At 49.6% G+C, this 14,015-nt stretch overlaps 1 protein-coding gene across 2 annotated transcripts in view; it reads left to right on the forward strand.

The window, feature by feature from the left end:
* TOP1MT (topoisomerase (DNA) I, mitochondrial) overlaps positions 1-14,015 on the forward strand; it is a 46,640-nt gene that overhangs the window by 27,640 nt on the left and 4,985 nt on the right. For both annotated transcript variants that reach the window (XM_021709278.1, XM_008051366.2), the window contains exons 4-12: positions 1,503-1,625; positions 2,678-2,865; positions 3,585-3,729; positions 4,096-4,239; positions 4,457-4,642; positions 6,994-7,062; positions 7,279-7,393; positions 9,561-9,688; positions 10,206-10,300. In XM_021709278.1, coding sequence (XP_021564953.1) covers positions 1,503-1,625; positions 2,678-2,865; positions 3,585-3,729; positions 4,096-4,239; positions 4,457-4,642; positions 6,994-7,062; positions 7,279-7,393; positions 9,561-9,688; positions 10,206-10,300 — 1,193 coding nt within the window. The remainder of the gene's footprint in view (positions 1-1,502; positions 1,626-2,677; positions 2,866-3,584; positions 3,730-4,095; positions 4,240-4,456; positions 4,643-6,993; positions 7,063-7,278; positions 7,394-9,560; positions 9,689-10,205; positions 10,301-14,015) is intronic.

The raw sequence follows: 14,015 nt of genomic DNA on the forward strand, positions 1-14,015 counted from the left end.
CCTCTCAATAAATCCTGCTTTCAAAAAAAAAAAAAAGAAATGGGGCCTTTAGAAGATGATTAGACTGTGAAGGCTCCACTTCTGTAGATGGGATCGGGATTAGGGCCTCATGAAAGGATTGGAGGGAATTAGCTGGGCCCCTTTTGCTCTTCACTCCCTCCTGCCATGTAAAGATACAGCCTTCAAGGCACCATCTTGAAAGCAGAGAGTAGTCCTTAACAGATACCAAATGCTGGGACTTTGATCTTGGACTTCTAGCCTCAGCCATGAGAAGCAAATTTCTATTATTTATAAATTACTCAGTTTCAAGTATTTTGTTATAGGAGCACACATGAACTAAGATTTTTTTCTTACTAATTTATTGATATTCCACTGAATGAGTTCACTCTAATGTATTTATCTCTTTCTGGATTATTTTTCATTTATTCAGTTGTTCCTACCTTTGTAATCATCATCATTATTTTGACAATGGATTTATTTAGGATCTCAAAAATGGAATTATTGGGTCAAAGATTTTAGCCATTTTGATTATTAAATTGCTGTGAAATTGCTTTTGGAGAGTTGTGTCCTTGGCTGCCCCATCTCTGTACTAATAGATGCTGCTCTGTGTATGGGCGGGGATGGTCTGTGGGTGAGAAGAGGGCTTTCTCCGTGGTGGGGGTCTCCCACGGTGTGAGATGGTCTCCATTCGTGAAGGGTTGTGGATGGGAGAGAATTGCTATCCGTGGGGGTCTGTGGGTGGGAGAGGGGCTCTATCTGTGGGGCAGGGTCTGCAGAAGGGAAGGGCTCTATCTGTGAGGGGTTGTGAGTGGAAGAGCATCTATCCCTGAGGGTCTGTGGGTGGGAGAAGTGCTCTATCCATAGAGGGTCTGTGAGTGAGAGGGGTTCTATCTGTGGAGAGTCTTTGAGGGGAGAGCTCTATCCAGAGGAGATCTGTGTTGCTTCCTACCTATTGTACCTGGAGGGTGGCGTGGGGCACAGGAGGCCTCACTGTGGATTTCAGTGCTTATTAGAGAATGCCATTTGGGATAGCAAGGGGTCTTCATCATTTCCTGTGAGTGCAGAAGCTCAGGGGATGTATGTCAGGGTTTTTTGGACCCTGCAAGGCGTGCTGCGGGTGACTGCACTATTATCTCAACAATATACATCAGTCCTGAGCACACTGTGTCAGCATATCCACTCTGCATGGTGTCTGGGAGAGGGCTTTTCCCAGGTGAGGCCACCATGGCCTAGCTTCTAGGAGGAAGCACCAGGGCCTCAGCCTTCCTCTCTCCACCTGGGTCACTCTAGCACTGATGACTGCTAGAGGCTGATAGTCAGATCGGGTGGCCTTGGCACCCCCTGCCCAGACCCGTCCCCCTGATGGGAACGTTGTTCTTGTGGAGTGGGCCCCCAGCCTGGAGAGGCTCCTCTTACTGTATGACCACACCTACATTCTGTCCATTTGCAAGTGTGCCTCCATCAGATGTGATGAGAGTGTGCATCTCTGTGGTTTGTTGCAGGAAATGACGGTAGAAGAGAGAAAAGTCATCAAGCACTTGGACAAGTGTGACTTCACAGAGATCCACAGATACTTTGTGGACAAAGCCACAGCCCAGAAAGCTCTGCCCAGGGAGGAGAAACAGGTCAGGCTGCCTAGCACTGTGTGTCCCACAGTGGGTGGTTTCCTCTGAGTGACTCCCCAGGAACGAGAGGCTAGTCTGGCCTGAAGGTTGAGGAAAGTCCCATGGCCTTAGAGAAGCCCCTTCTCACAAAACTGCTCCTTGTGGGGTTCTTTTCCGCGCGTGTCCCTGTGAAAAGTGTGGTTGAGGCCCTGTGGTGCTGCCATCAAGCTCTTGGACATGCTCAAGTCATGTGCATCTACATGTGTTTAAATGTTCCACTTATGCAGAGCACATTTGAAAACAAGCCCACTTGGGGTGGGATTGGCAGTTGAGGGAAACTGCTAGGGTAGGGAAGGGCATACCTCATCAACAAGGATACCTGAATAATCAATGTTTGTATACCTCATCCTGAATTGTACCTCACATCTTTATAATAAAAATAAAAAACATTTTAAAAAAGAAAATAGCCCTCTGTTTGAAATACTAGGACAAGCAACTTAGCCATCAGTGTTCAAGGTGGAGTCTTGATCAAGCCTGTGGGCTGGGGGCAGGACTTGCGCAGCACAGTCAGCTTCACACCATACTGTACATCTGCCCTACCATGCTATTCAGAAACCTACTATGCTATTATTGCTTTAATATCAACTTCGCAGGGACTCTAGGGAAGGGCAGTCTTTCTTCTCAGTTAATAGTTGCATGGGAATTCGGTTTTATTCCAGAAACGACCTTAGCTTTCCTCCTAGATGTGGGGCTGCCATGCTCCCTCTGCCTGGCTTGGCTTTACAACTCGTGTCTAAAACAGCTGAAGCCTGTGCAGGGGTTGGGGGAGACAAGCTGCAGAGGTGGAAGAGTCAGTGCTTAGGAGGGGGTCAGGCTGTGGAGCTCTGTACTCCCCTGCATGCATACCTGCACTGCCTCACTTCACAACCCTCAGACCTTCACGGAGAGTGAAGGCCTTTGAGGAATCCAGCTAAATTAGCAGAAGTGGGGTATATCCCAGGTGAGCTATAGGGAATTTACATTTGTTCTGTTTTATTCACTGCTAATGTCTACTTACTATTTTATTGACTTAGAAACTGAAAGAAGAGGCAGAAAAACTTCAGCAAGAGTTTGGCTACTGTATTCTAGATGGTCACCGAGAAAAAATAGGCAATTTCAAGACCGAGCCACCCGGATTGTTCCGTGGCCGTGGTGACCATCCCAAGATGGGGATGTTGAAGAGGAGAGTCATGCCAGAGGATGTGATCATCAACTGCAGCAGGTGTGTGGGGAAGATGACTGGACCGGGCAGACCAACTGCAAGTGGTAGATGCTGACCACCTGGGCGAGGCTGTCCTTGTTCTTCAGCTCTTTCTTGGAGAGTGAGGCACAAACATGTAATTGGTAACTCCACGTACTTTTCCTGCTGTGAGCTCTGAGCCAGTGGGTGTGGCAGGCAGTGCCTGGTTGGGGGAGGGTAGGATGCTCTTCACAGGATACTTCTGCAGGATCAAAAATCCATTTTTTCCTATTCCATATTATCCAGATAGTCTAATAGCATGTCAGTGTCTTAAACCTATCAGAAGAAGGCTTCAACTACTAGAAAGTGGATTACACAATTGTGTTGGTACTACTGTGTCACTTTATGACCACAGTGTCGAATAGCAGCCCTGCCTGTGTGCCCCCAACGGCAGGGCTGGTGTAAAGTGAGGCAGCAGTGGTCTAAATCAGAGCTGCAGATCTTTGTGCTGAGCGAATGGATGCCTTGCTGGGGTGGCCAACTCTGGTCCAACTATGGTCTTCATGAATGTGTAGGGGGTAGGTTGGATGACTGCTTTTTGGTCTGTGCAACTGGGCAGGCGATTCCTGAGGCCAGACTCAATGTGGAACCTTGTCACCGCCAAGGCTACCACTTGGGGTGGTTGCCCAGCGAAGCTCCTTTTGCTCATATTTCAGAGAATAAAGTCTTGAAGTTATGTTTGGATCACTGTTCTGCCTCAGGGACTCAAAGATTCCTGAACCACCAGGGGGCCACCAGTGGAAGGAGGTACGCTCGGATAACACTGTGACATGGCTGGCGGCATGGACGGAGAACATCCAGAACTCCATCAAGTACATCATGCTGAACCCGAGCTCAAAGCTGAAGGTGAGGGCGAGGTTGGAGGAGTGTTTCCTTCCAGGAAGCCCTGGTTGGGACAGGCAGGGGGTGGCCCTGTCAGTCATGCTGGGTGATGGAAAGCATGTGAGAGGTGTGTGGAGAGGCCCTACCCACCCCAGCCAAGGCTGAAATCACATTGCGCCAGCAGCCACACATCTTAAAACCAGGAGTAGACACATTAATTTCAAATGTCACTGAAGTTGAATTTGCTCTCCCCTAGCTCCTGACCCCACCAACATGAAGCATAGAAGTGTGGGGTGAGGTGGGGGGGAGGGAGAGTCAAAAACTTTCTCTGTTATTTAACAGGGATATGAAGAGTTTTCTTTTTCTTTAGTATTTATTTTCTTTCTTTAGGGCGAGAAAGATTGGCAGAAGTATGAAATAGCTCGACGATTGAAAGGGGTTGTGAATGAGATTCGCTCTCTGTATCGGGCTGATTGGAAGTCACAAGACATGAAGAAAAGACAGCGAGCAGTGGCCCTCTATTTCATTGATAAGGTGTGGATGGTTTTACCACCTCTCTTGGCTGCTCTTCATTCTGTTTCCCTAGGCATGCAGCCCTGGTTGGACAACATGGTGGGATGACATGGGCCTGTATGCGGGGCTGGAACCTCAGTCTGGTGGGCCTGCATGTGTGTGTGTGTGCATGTTGGTGTGTGCATGCATGTGTGTTGTATGCATGCACCACACATCCTGACTGGTTTTCCCCCACTAGCTGGCACTGAGAGCGGGAAATGAAAAGGAAGAAGGTGAGGCGGCTGACACAGTGGGCTGTTGCTCCCTCCGCGTGGAGCATGTCCAGCTGCACCTGGAGGCTGATGGCCATCAGCACGTTGTGGAACTCGACTTCCTAGGGAAGGACTCGATCCGCTACTATAACCGAGTGCCAGTGGAGAAGCCTGTGAGTGTCCTCTTGGGCCCAGCTGCTTGTCCTTGCTTGACCTGTGCATTAGCTCTGCATATTCTCTGGGGTGTGGTGGGGGTTCAATGGCCTTTTTGCCATATCCCATCTGCTGAGGGTAAGGTCTACTATGCTCTGAGAGGCAAACTAGGGTGAAGAAGAGTCCTGCCCCTTCAGTGCTCTTCTCCGAGGTGAACACAAGGAATTACGTGCGAATGAGAAAATGGACTGAGCTGCACCTACCTGCCTTTGTAGTAGAGCAGCTTCATCTCCCGCTCACTTGGTAAGAGTTGGGGGCTGTTGGAACAAGGCACAAATTGACTGGTTTAAAACAAAAGACACTTTTTTGTCTCTCAGTTCTGGAGGACAGAAGTTTGAGATCAAGGTGTTGGCAGAGCCAGGTCCCTCTGAGTCTCTGGGTGGGATTGTTCCTTGTGTCCCCAGCTTCTGGTGAGGCCATGGATCCTAGACTTCCTTGACTTGTGGCCGCATTATTCTAATCTCTGCTCTGTCATCACATGGTCATCTTCTCTACACATTTCTTCTTTTCGTATAAGGGCAGTGTCATATTGGATTTAGGGCCCACTCTATTCTACTATGACCTTGTCTTAACAATTACATCTGCAAACACCCTTTTCCCAAATAAGGTCATGTTCTGAGGTTCTGGTAAGGATATGAATTTTGAGGGAACTCTGTTCAATTCACTCCACCTGGGAAGGGTCTCCTGGCCCACTGCGGAACTCCCACCGTGTCCCTGCTCCCTTCTGCTGTGAGAGTGTGGGGCATGGGTCAAGCACAGCTCTTTGCTTGGCCAGTATTGACGCACAGGTAGATGAATGCAGTCTGGAATTGTTGAGCTAAATTTGTGGTCTGTAGATCAATTCAAATGAAGGCATATCAGAATTTGGGGAACATCCTTATCTTTAGGAATGGCCACACTATAAAGTGACAGCATCCCTTGTCTGGCTGGGCACCATATTGCAGCAATGTTGAACAGATTCACACACCAACCACCTGCATTTCACAAGCACAGATATGACCTAGTCATGGAATGGAGCCTCCCAAAAATGGAAATGGGAAGGTGTTGAGGGCAGTAGGGAAGCAGGCCTGCTATTGTGGGACAGGCAGACCCAACCCAGGAGCCCCCAGCAAGGCTGGGCCTCAGGGTGATCTAGTCTGGAAATCTATCCTGAGGGATGAATCGATAGAAGATACACGGCTGAGAGCAACAAACGAAAGAAAAAGGCAAAGGGAGCATTCGCTGCAGTGTCCCTGTTGGGGTGAAGTGTTGGCAGCCAGTAAGGGCCTGGACAGGGGAGATCCCGTCTGTCCAGAGGATCAGGCGACCATTTAAAGTGATATCAGGAAGAATATGTAGTAACAAAATGCATATGATGTAATGAAGAAAGCAGGTTATAAACTCTTGTCAAAACCAAAATGTGGGGAAGGAAGAGGAAACAAGCCAGAAGTCGGGGCCGGGGGAGGCAGAGCCTGCCCAGCACACCCTAGCTCTGTGGCTGCCTTCTGGGAGGTGGACCTTGTGAGTTTGTAGAATTGGGATCATTGAGTGCAGCACCATCAGCTGGTGGGAGAATCAGGTGAGGGTGTGAGGCCTTCCGTGCATGTCTGTGGTGAGAGGGCTGCCATCCAGCCCAGTGAGGCACAAGCCACCAGGCTGGTGCTGGCGATTGTAGTGCAGAGGCTGCAGCAGCCCCAGTGAACTGAGAGGCCACCTTTTACCTTTTTAGAAAGACTGGTGGACAAAACTAAAGGGAGAGGCAGGCACAGGTGTAGGCTGGGAATTTCCTTACTGTAGGATTGGTCCTTTCAGAAGGAAATGACCTCTCCCAAAAGTGACTGGTGGAAGAAGGTTGGACACAGGGACCCCAAAGGTCTTGAGGCCCTGTGATGTCAGGTGAGTCTGACCATGTTATGAGCATGGGGCCCTGGACTTGGGGTCACTGGTGAAAGTCCAGTGTTGATGGAAGAAGTAGCCAGGGGCCAGACTACCTGCTGTAGTCGTCCATTGGGTTTGTAGGGGCAAGAGTTGGGCACCAGTCTCTGGAGCACACTGCCTGTGAATGCGTTAGCAGTGACTGGAGGGCCTGGGGCATGTGAGGTCAAGATGCCACCAGCTGCCAGATGGGTGAACCTGAAGTTGCTCAGACCACCTTCCTCAAGGTAAACTGGCCACTGGTTTCCAAGTTCTAGTAGTGCAAATGCCCCTTCAGGTCCTAACTAATTCCTGTTTCCTCCATCTTCAGAAGATGCTTCTTTCCTCTTCTGTTTGCATTTGTCTTGAGTTCTTTCTAAACAAGTCTCTAGGGCTGAGATTCTTCTTTCTCTTTTAGGTGTACAAGAACTTACAGCTGTTTATGAAGAACAAAGACCCTGGGGACGACCTCTTTGACAGACTGACTGTAAGCCTGTTGGTATTTTGTTCTGCAGTTGGTGGTTGTGGGACCCAGGGAAAGAGCACGGGCACTGAGCCTCTTTCACAGCAAGGCCCAGGGTGGCCTTGTTCTAACCCACCAGCTCAAATTCCCTTTCCTTCCTTCCTACTAGAGCTGGGAATGACCCAATGAAACTAGTGTCCCCAGTGAAGTGACATTTATAGAGACCCATTTCCTCCCCAGACTACCAGCCTAAACAGGCATCTTCAGGACTTGATGGATGGACTGACGGCCAAGGTATTCCGGACCTACAATGCCTCTGTCACTCTGCAGGAGCAGCTGCAGGCACTGACACATGGTGAGCAGGCTGAACACATGGTGAGGCCACATGCTGACCTCAGCCTCTGATGCTTCCCTCAGTGCCACACACTAGCCATGTCCTCAGACCCACACACTGAGTGATGGGAAGTGTGTCCTTATGCCCTGGGACATAGGAGTCACCTGTTGATTGGAATTTGATGGGTACAGGACCCTGTTCTAGGGAAATGTGCTGAGGTTGTGGATTAGCTGCGCAGCTGCCCAGTTGGTGAAAGAATGGTCTGTGGCTGAAATTCAGGGAAGGAGGAAGGATTGCTGGCTCAAAACAAGGAGTGTAACCCATTTGACCTGAGCAATGGTGTCAGTGTGGCCCTCGAGATACCAGGCATCCTGGCCTTGTGCTTCCTGCAGTGTGGCCTCTTCTGATCAGCTCTTTTGACTGCATCTTCTTCCCTCTACAGTTCCGCATTCGGGTCCCAGCCCTGCCTTCCTAGGCCCAACTTTATTCCTGTGCTCCTCCTGAGAGTCAGTTCTTTTTTCTTTTTTGAGTGGGAGTCTCACTCTGTTGCCCAGACTGGAGTGCAGTGCCCGCTCCTGGCCACTACAGCCTCGACCTGCTGGGCTCCGGCGATCCTTCTGCCTCAGCCTTCCAAGTAGCCGGAACTACAGGCGTGCGCTACCATGCCCGGCTAATTTTTTGATTTATTGTAGAGATGAGGTCTCACCAAGTTGCCCAGGCGGGTCTTGAACCCTTGGGCTCAGGCAATCCACTCACCTCAGCCTCCCAAGGCGCGGGATTACAGGTTGAGCCACCGAGCCCGGCTGAGAGTCAGTTCTTGAAGATCCAGCAAACCTTTGCACTTTCCAGTGGCCTCTGCCTCCCCATCCCTGGTTGCCCTGGCTTCCCTGACCTCTGGCTTCTGTCCCCGTCTCAGCCTCAAGACCTCACACCTTGTCCTCTTCTGCCAACCCAGGGATACTCTCTGGGCTCTTTGTGGGCCTCTCTTTCCTCTGCTCTCAGTGGTGCCTCTGCTTCATGATGTCAGGGAGCAGATCAGACTTGTGGACCTTTCACACAGAGCCCTTCTGAGTCCAGCTCATTGCTTAGAGTCCGTCACCTTTCTCCCCCTCTGCCCATCCCTCTCCCCAACCAAGACCTCCTCAAATAGACGCTGAGGCCTGACAGGTCAGGAGCTCTGGTCAGGAGTGGGTGCCCCCATCACACCCCAAGCAGCCATGGTGTACTGACATCTAGGCATCTGTTTTGTATTCATGGTGGGCCTCAGAGGTGGGGCCCGTGCTGCTCTGAGGGCATTCTCAGGGAGCTGGGCAGCACTGGGGCAGGTTCCAGAGCAAAGACCCTGGCCGTGCGATGTGGAGGAGCCTGCTGGCATCAAGGCTGGGAGCTCCCAACAGAGGAAACGACCTGCAGGAGGCAGGAGACCCCAGGGAAGTGGGGTTGAGGCCAGGCCTGGGAGAGAAAACAAAGGTGGATGGGCCCGTTTTTCAGCAGATGTGTTTATAAGCCCAGGGGGACATGGCTGCCTAATCTGGGATCAACAGGTGCAAAAGAGAGTGAAGACAAGCAGCCACTTAGGACTAGTACTTAAATTCTCAGAGCCTCAGTTTCTTGATTGGAAAATGGAAGCAATGTGGTAACTTATGGGGATATTGCCAGACGAAGCAAGGTACTGGCACATTGTTCCGAAATGGGCTTCTGTGTTATCACTGGGGACTGGTGGCAGAGAAGGATCCTCAGATTCACCTGCACAGATAGTCAGTACTCATCCTTGCTAAGGAGTGTGAGGATGCCTAGTGACAGGGCCCTGCTGGTACCTGCTCCACTTGCAGCTCCCACCAGCAGGGCGGAGGTCGCCTGGCCTCAGCTGCTGCCCAGCCCCTTACACGGAAGGTACCTACTCACCATTCTTGCCTTCAGGCCTGAAGAAGGCTCATACTGTGCTGCCAGTGCCACGGCTTCACCCTGAGTCATTGTTTTTGTGGTTAGAACCAGCTGGCCCCTGTGTGTGTGGCCACCTTGAATGGGTCATTGATCCTTGACTTTGAGTTTCCTCTATCCAAGCAAGGTCCTTGTGAGTGGAAGGGTCTCCAATTTGTGGTGAGTTCAGAAAGGCCAGCTCAGAACAGGCAGTTGGGAGGGAAGGTTGTTACTGTAGCTGCTGCTTCTGACAGATTGTCTTTTTCAGCTGAGGACAGTGTAGCTGCTAAGATCTTATCTTACAACCGAGCCAACCGAGCTGTGGCCATTCTCTGTAATCATCAGCGAACGACTCCCAAGACCTTCGAGAAGTCAATGCAGAATCTCCAAACAAAGGTATGCAGCTCACAGGAGACCTCCCAACCTGTCCCTCAAAGCCCACCCGCCTGGCCAAGCTCACGCGCCCTCTCCATCCCTCCTCCCCTTCCCTGCTGCCTCAGCACAGGCCAGCTGAGCCACTCAGATGGGCATGGAGGGTGTGGGCGTGGGGGCTGCACAGTGGAGCAGAGAAGCTCCCTGGTGGCTGTGCCTAGTGGGCCAGAGCTGCCCTGGTGGAGAAGCCAGCACCTCAGGGAGGAACTGAGGCTGTCCTGGAACTGCTTCTGATTTTTGGTGGGACACAGCCTTTGTCTTCTAGTCCAGGAAGGATGTCAGTGGGGCAGGGGGTCTTCAGGGGCCACTGCAGCAGTCTCTGTGGCCGGAGCTGATGGTACCTTTGGGCCCTAGAGGTCACTTGGCCTCACTCTATCCTCTAGCCACAGAGTAGGTCAGGACCAGCTTAGCGGCAGCTCAGAGACTAAAGATGGCAGCCTGTGGACAGTGGGCCTTGGTCCTGGGTTCCTTTCCTTTGCAGATCAAGGCAAAGAAAGAGCAGGTGGCAGAAGCCAAGGTAGAGCTGAAAAGGGCAAAGTCTGACCACAAGACTCAAGGAGGCAACAAGTCCAGAAGGTGAGTGTTGGGTAACATCTCGAGATGCATGTCTCCTGGAGCCAGCCTATCTGGCCTTGGACTTCAGCTTTCCCTTAGCCAATTGTGTTTTCCTTTTCAGTTGTTATTGGGTTTGCGTGTGTTTTAGAGACAGGGTCTTGCTCTGTCACACAGGCCAGAGTGCAGTAGCACACACAATCACAGCTCACTGTAGCCTGGCACTCCTGGGTTCAGGCAATCCTCCCGCACCAGCCTCCCAAGCAAATGGAACCACAGGCACATGCCACTATACCTGGCTAATTTTCTTAAGTTTTTGTAGAGATGAGGTCTTGCTATGTTGCCCAGGTTGGTCTTAAATTTCTAGGCATAAACTGTCCTCCCACCTCAACCTTCCAAAGTGCTGAGATTACAGGTGTGAGCTACTGCACCTGACCTGCAATTTAAAAAAATCCAATCTATACTACTTGTGGGAAAAAAATGAGACAGTACAGAGCCACAGAAGAACAAGCCCCTGGCCTCTGACTTGTCTTGTCATGTGGGGGCAACATAGCACAGGGCTCATGGACTGCTGTGGCTCTTTTTTTTTTTTTTAGCTTGGTTGAGATATTATTTTCATAAGCACACATTTTGTTCATTTAAAGTGTACAACTGAGCTGGATGCAGTGGCTCATACCTGTAATTCCAGCACTTTGGGAGGCCGAGGTGAGAGGATTACCTGAGCCCAGGGGTTCGAGACTAGCCTGGGTAACTTGGTGAGACCTCATCTCTACAATAAATCAAAAAATTAGCTGGGCATAGTGGCGTATGCCTGTAGTTCTAGCTACTTGGCTGTGGCAGAAAGATCGCTTGAGCCCAGTAAGTCAAGGCTGTTATGGCCGTGAGCATGCCATTGTACTCCAGCCTGGGCGACAGAATGAGACTCCAACTCAAAAATAAATAAGTAAATAAAGTGTACAGCTCAGTGGATTTCTAGCGTATTCAGAGGTGTGCAACTAGCATCATAATTTTAGAACATTTTCATCACCCCAAAAAGGAACCCCAGACCCAGTAGTCCCTCCCCACCTGCTCCCCCTAGTCCCTAGGCAACTACTCATCTACTTTCTGTCTTTTTAAGTGTGTCTACTCTGGGCATTTCATAGAAATGTGTCTACTCAGGTACGGTGGCTCATGCCTGTAATCCCAGCACTTTGGGAGGCAGAGGCAAGAGGCGAGAGGATTGCCTGAGTCCAAGGGTTCGAGACCAGTCTGGGTAACTTGGCAAGACCTTATTTCTACAATACATAAAACAATTAGCCAAACATAGTGATGTGTGCTTGTAGTTCCAACTACTTGAAAGGCTGAGGCGGAAGGATCACCTGAGTCCAGCAGGTCGTGGCTGTCGTGGCTATGAGTGTGCCACTGCACTCCAACCTGGGTGACAGAGTGAGACTCTGACTCAAAAAAAAGAAGAGAAGAAATGTATCTGGCTGCTTTTACTGAGTATGGTGCTTCAGGGTTTACCTACTTCTGATAGCTTCTATCAGAACTTCATTCCTTTTTATGGCCAAATAACATTCCACTGTATGGTTGGCCACACTGTTTGTCCAATCATGCCTTCATGGACACTGGGTTGTCTCCACCTCTTGATGACATTGAGTAATGATGCTATCGGTGTTTGGGTGTAAGTCTTTGTATGTTTTGGGATCATGGCCAACATGTTAAGAAAGTACCAGGCTGTTTTCCCACCGTGGTTACACCACTTCACATTCCCATTACAGTGCATGAGAGTGCTGATCTCTCCACATCCCGACCTGCCCGTTATTTATTTTTTATTTTGTTGATTATAGCCTGGTGTGTGTAAAGTGGCATCTTATCGTGGTTTTGAATTTCATTTCCATGATGACTGATGTAGAGTGTCCTTTCTGGTGCTTGTTGGCTATTTGTGTGTCTTCTTTGGAGAAATGTCTGCTTAGGTCCTTTGTCTATTTTTTAGTTGGATTGTTTGTCTTTTTACTGAGTTATAAGAGCCCATCAAATGTTTCTCTCATTCTGGGGGTTTTCTTTGTATTTTTGTGGTGGTGTCATGTGAAGCACACACTACAAAATTTTTTTTGAGTCAGAGTCTCATGGTATTTCCCAGGCTGTAGTCACAACTCATCACAGCCTTGACCTTCTGGGCTCAGGTGAGCCTTCTGCCTCAGCCTCCCAGTTAGCTGGAACTACAGGTATGTGCCACCATGCCTGGCTAATTTTGGGGTTTTGTTTGTTTGTTTTTGTAGAGACGAGGTCTCACATGTTGCCTAGGCTGGTCTCTTGAGCTCCTGGGTTCAAGCAATCCTCCTGCATTGGCCTCCCAAAATGCTGGGATTACAGGCATGAGTTACCTCACCTGGCCCTAGTTTTTCCCTTTTTTGGTTTATTCATATTTTATTTTGGGGATGCTATTGTAAATTGAATTTTTAAAATTTCATTTTTGGATTATTCATTGCCAGTTTTCTTGGGAGTCAACAGACTTAGCATATAGCTGTTCTTATTGCCAAGCTGTACTACAACAAAAGGACACAAAGCAAAACCAGCAAAGGGAAAAGGCCTATGTGGTGAAATCCAGAGGAAGGCCTACAGGGTCCTCTTCCACTGCTCTGGGCTCCCAGTCCAGTTGAGTAACTGTATTATAACTTTGTGGTTTCAGAGATCATTACTGTCCTCCCCTACACTCATGTTTTGGGGCTTTTGTCCCCCATTATTATAAAATCAGTGTTCACATTCAGTTATTGTAACTTTTCATTTCTTCAGCTATTCTTTTTTCTCACCTAGACCATTCATCTGGAAGGGCTGTGTGTAAGAGAAATAAAAAGCATTTTCTCAGAAAAACATAACCAGAAAGGTCATGAAACAGATGCAATCATGAATTTTCACAGAAGTTTGTGGGTTTATGTGAACTACCTCCTCCCCTCCTTGGGGTTTTCTCCTGGTTGTTTGTTTAGTGGGTAGTCCCCTATCTGGAGACAGCTGTGTGTGACAGCCACACTGATTCACCAGGACAAAGGTGATTACAAGAGTCAGACTCTCTGCCCAGTGCTGCAAATTACACCTGATTCAGAAAAACTGAAGTCAAGCAGCAGATACCCTGAGGGATCGGGAGTCCCATCTGTCGGGGATCAACAATGTGGCAGCATTTGCAGCATTCACATGCCAGGAATGCCATCGGTTTCTGCACCACAAATACACAGCCAACCACACTTCATTTCTGATGGCTCAATCAGAGAACAAGCCCTTTCCCTTGGGCACCTGCAGGTGACCCAGATGGTCCAGCCAGCTACCACAGTGGCTTCATGGCTTAGGCTCCAGAGAAGAGTACAAAATCTGCAGCAGTTGCTGAGTGTGAGTCCTGGCCTCAGAGCCTTTGGTTGCACTCCACGTGCTGGTGCTGCAGCTGCCCATGGCCCATGGCCGACACTGTTGGGTTTCAGTTACATTCAGGTCCAGACACTGAAGATCTGTGAATTCAAGATTCCAAGCAGACCAGAGCCTTTTCTTCTGCAGCAGCAGAGTGGAGATGCTACAAGTCCAAGTCTCTAGCCCTCCTTACCTTAGCATTCTTAGAGTTGAAATTGAACCACTCAAAAAAACACACACCAGGCTGGAGAGTCCCCAGCCTCATGGTCAGCAGGAGCTGAACCCACAGGAGCCCACCAGCATCCCAGCCCTGCTTTTTGAGATGCTAGCTTGTATCTCCATTTGGAGAGCGCCTCTTTTT

This window comes from Carlito syrichta, unplaced genomic scaffold (genome assembly GCF_000164805.1).
Source record: "Carlito syrichta isolate Samal-C Ts95f unplaced genomic scaffold, Tarsius_syrichta-2.0.1 Scaffold170277, whole genome shotgun sequence".
In the NCBI taxonomy this organism is placed as follows: Eukaryota; Metazoa; Chordata; class Mammalia; order Primates; family Tarsiidae; genus Carlito; species Carlito syrichta.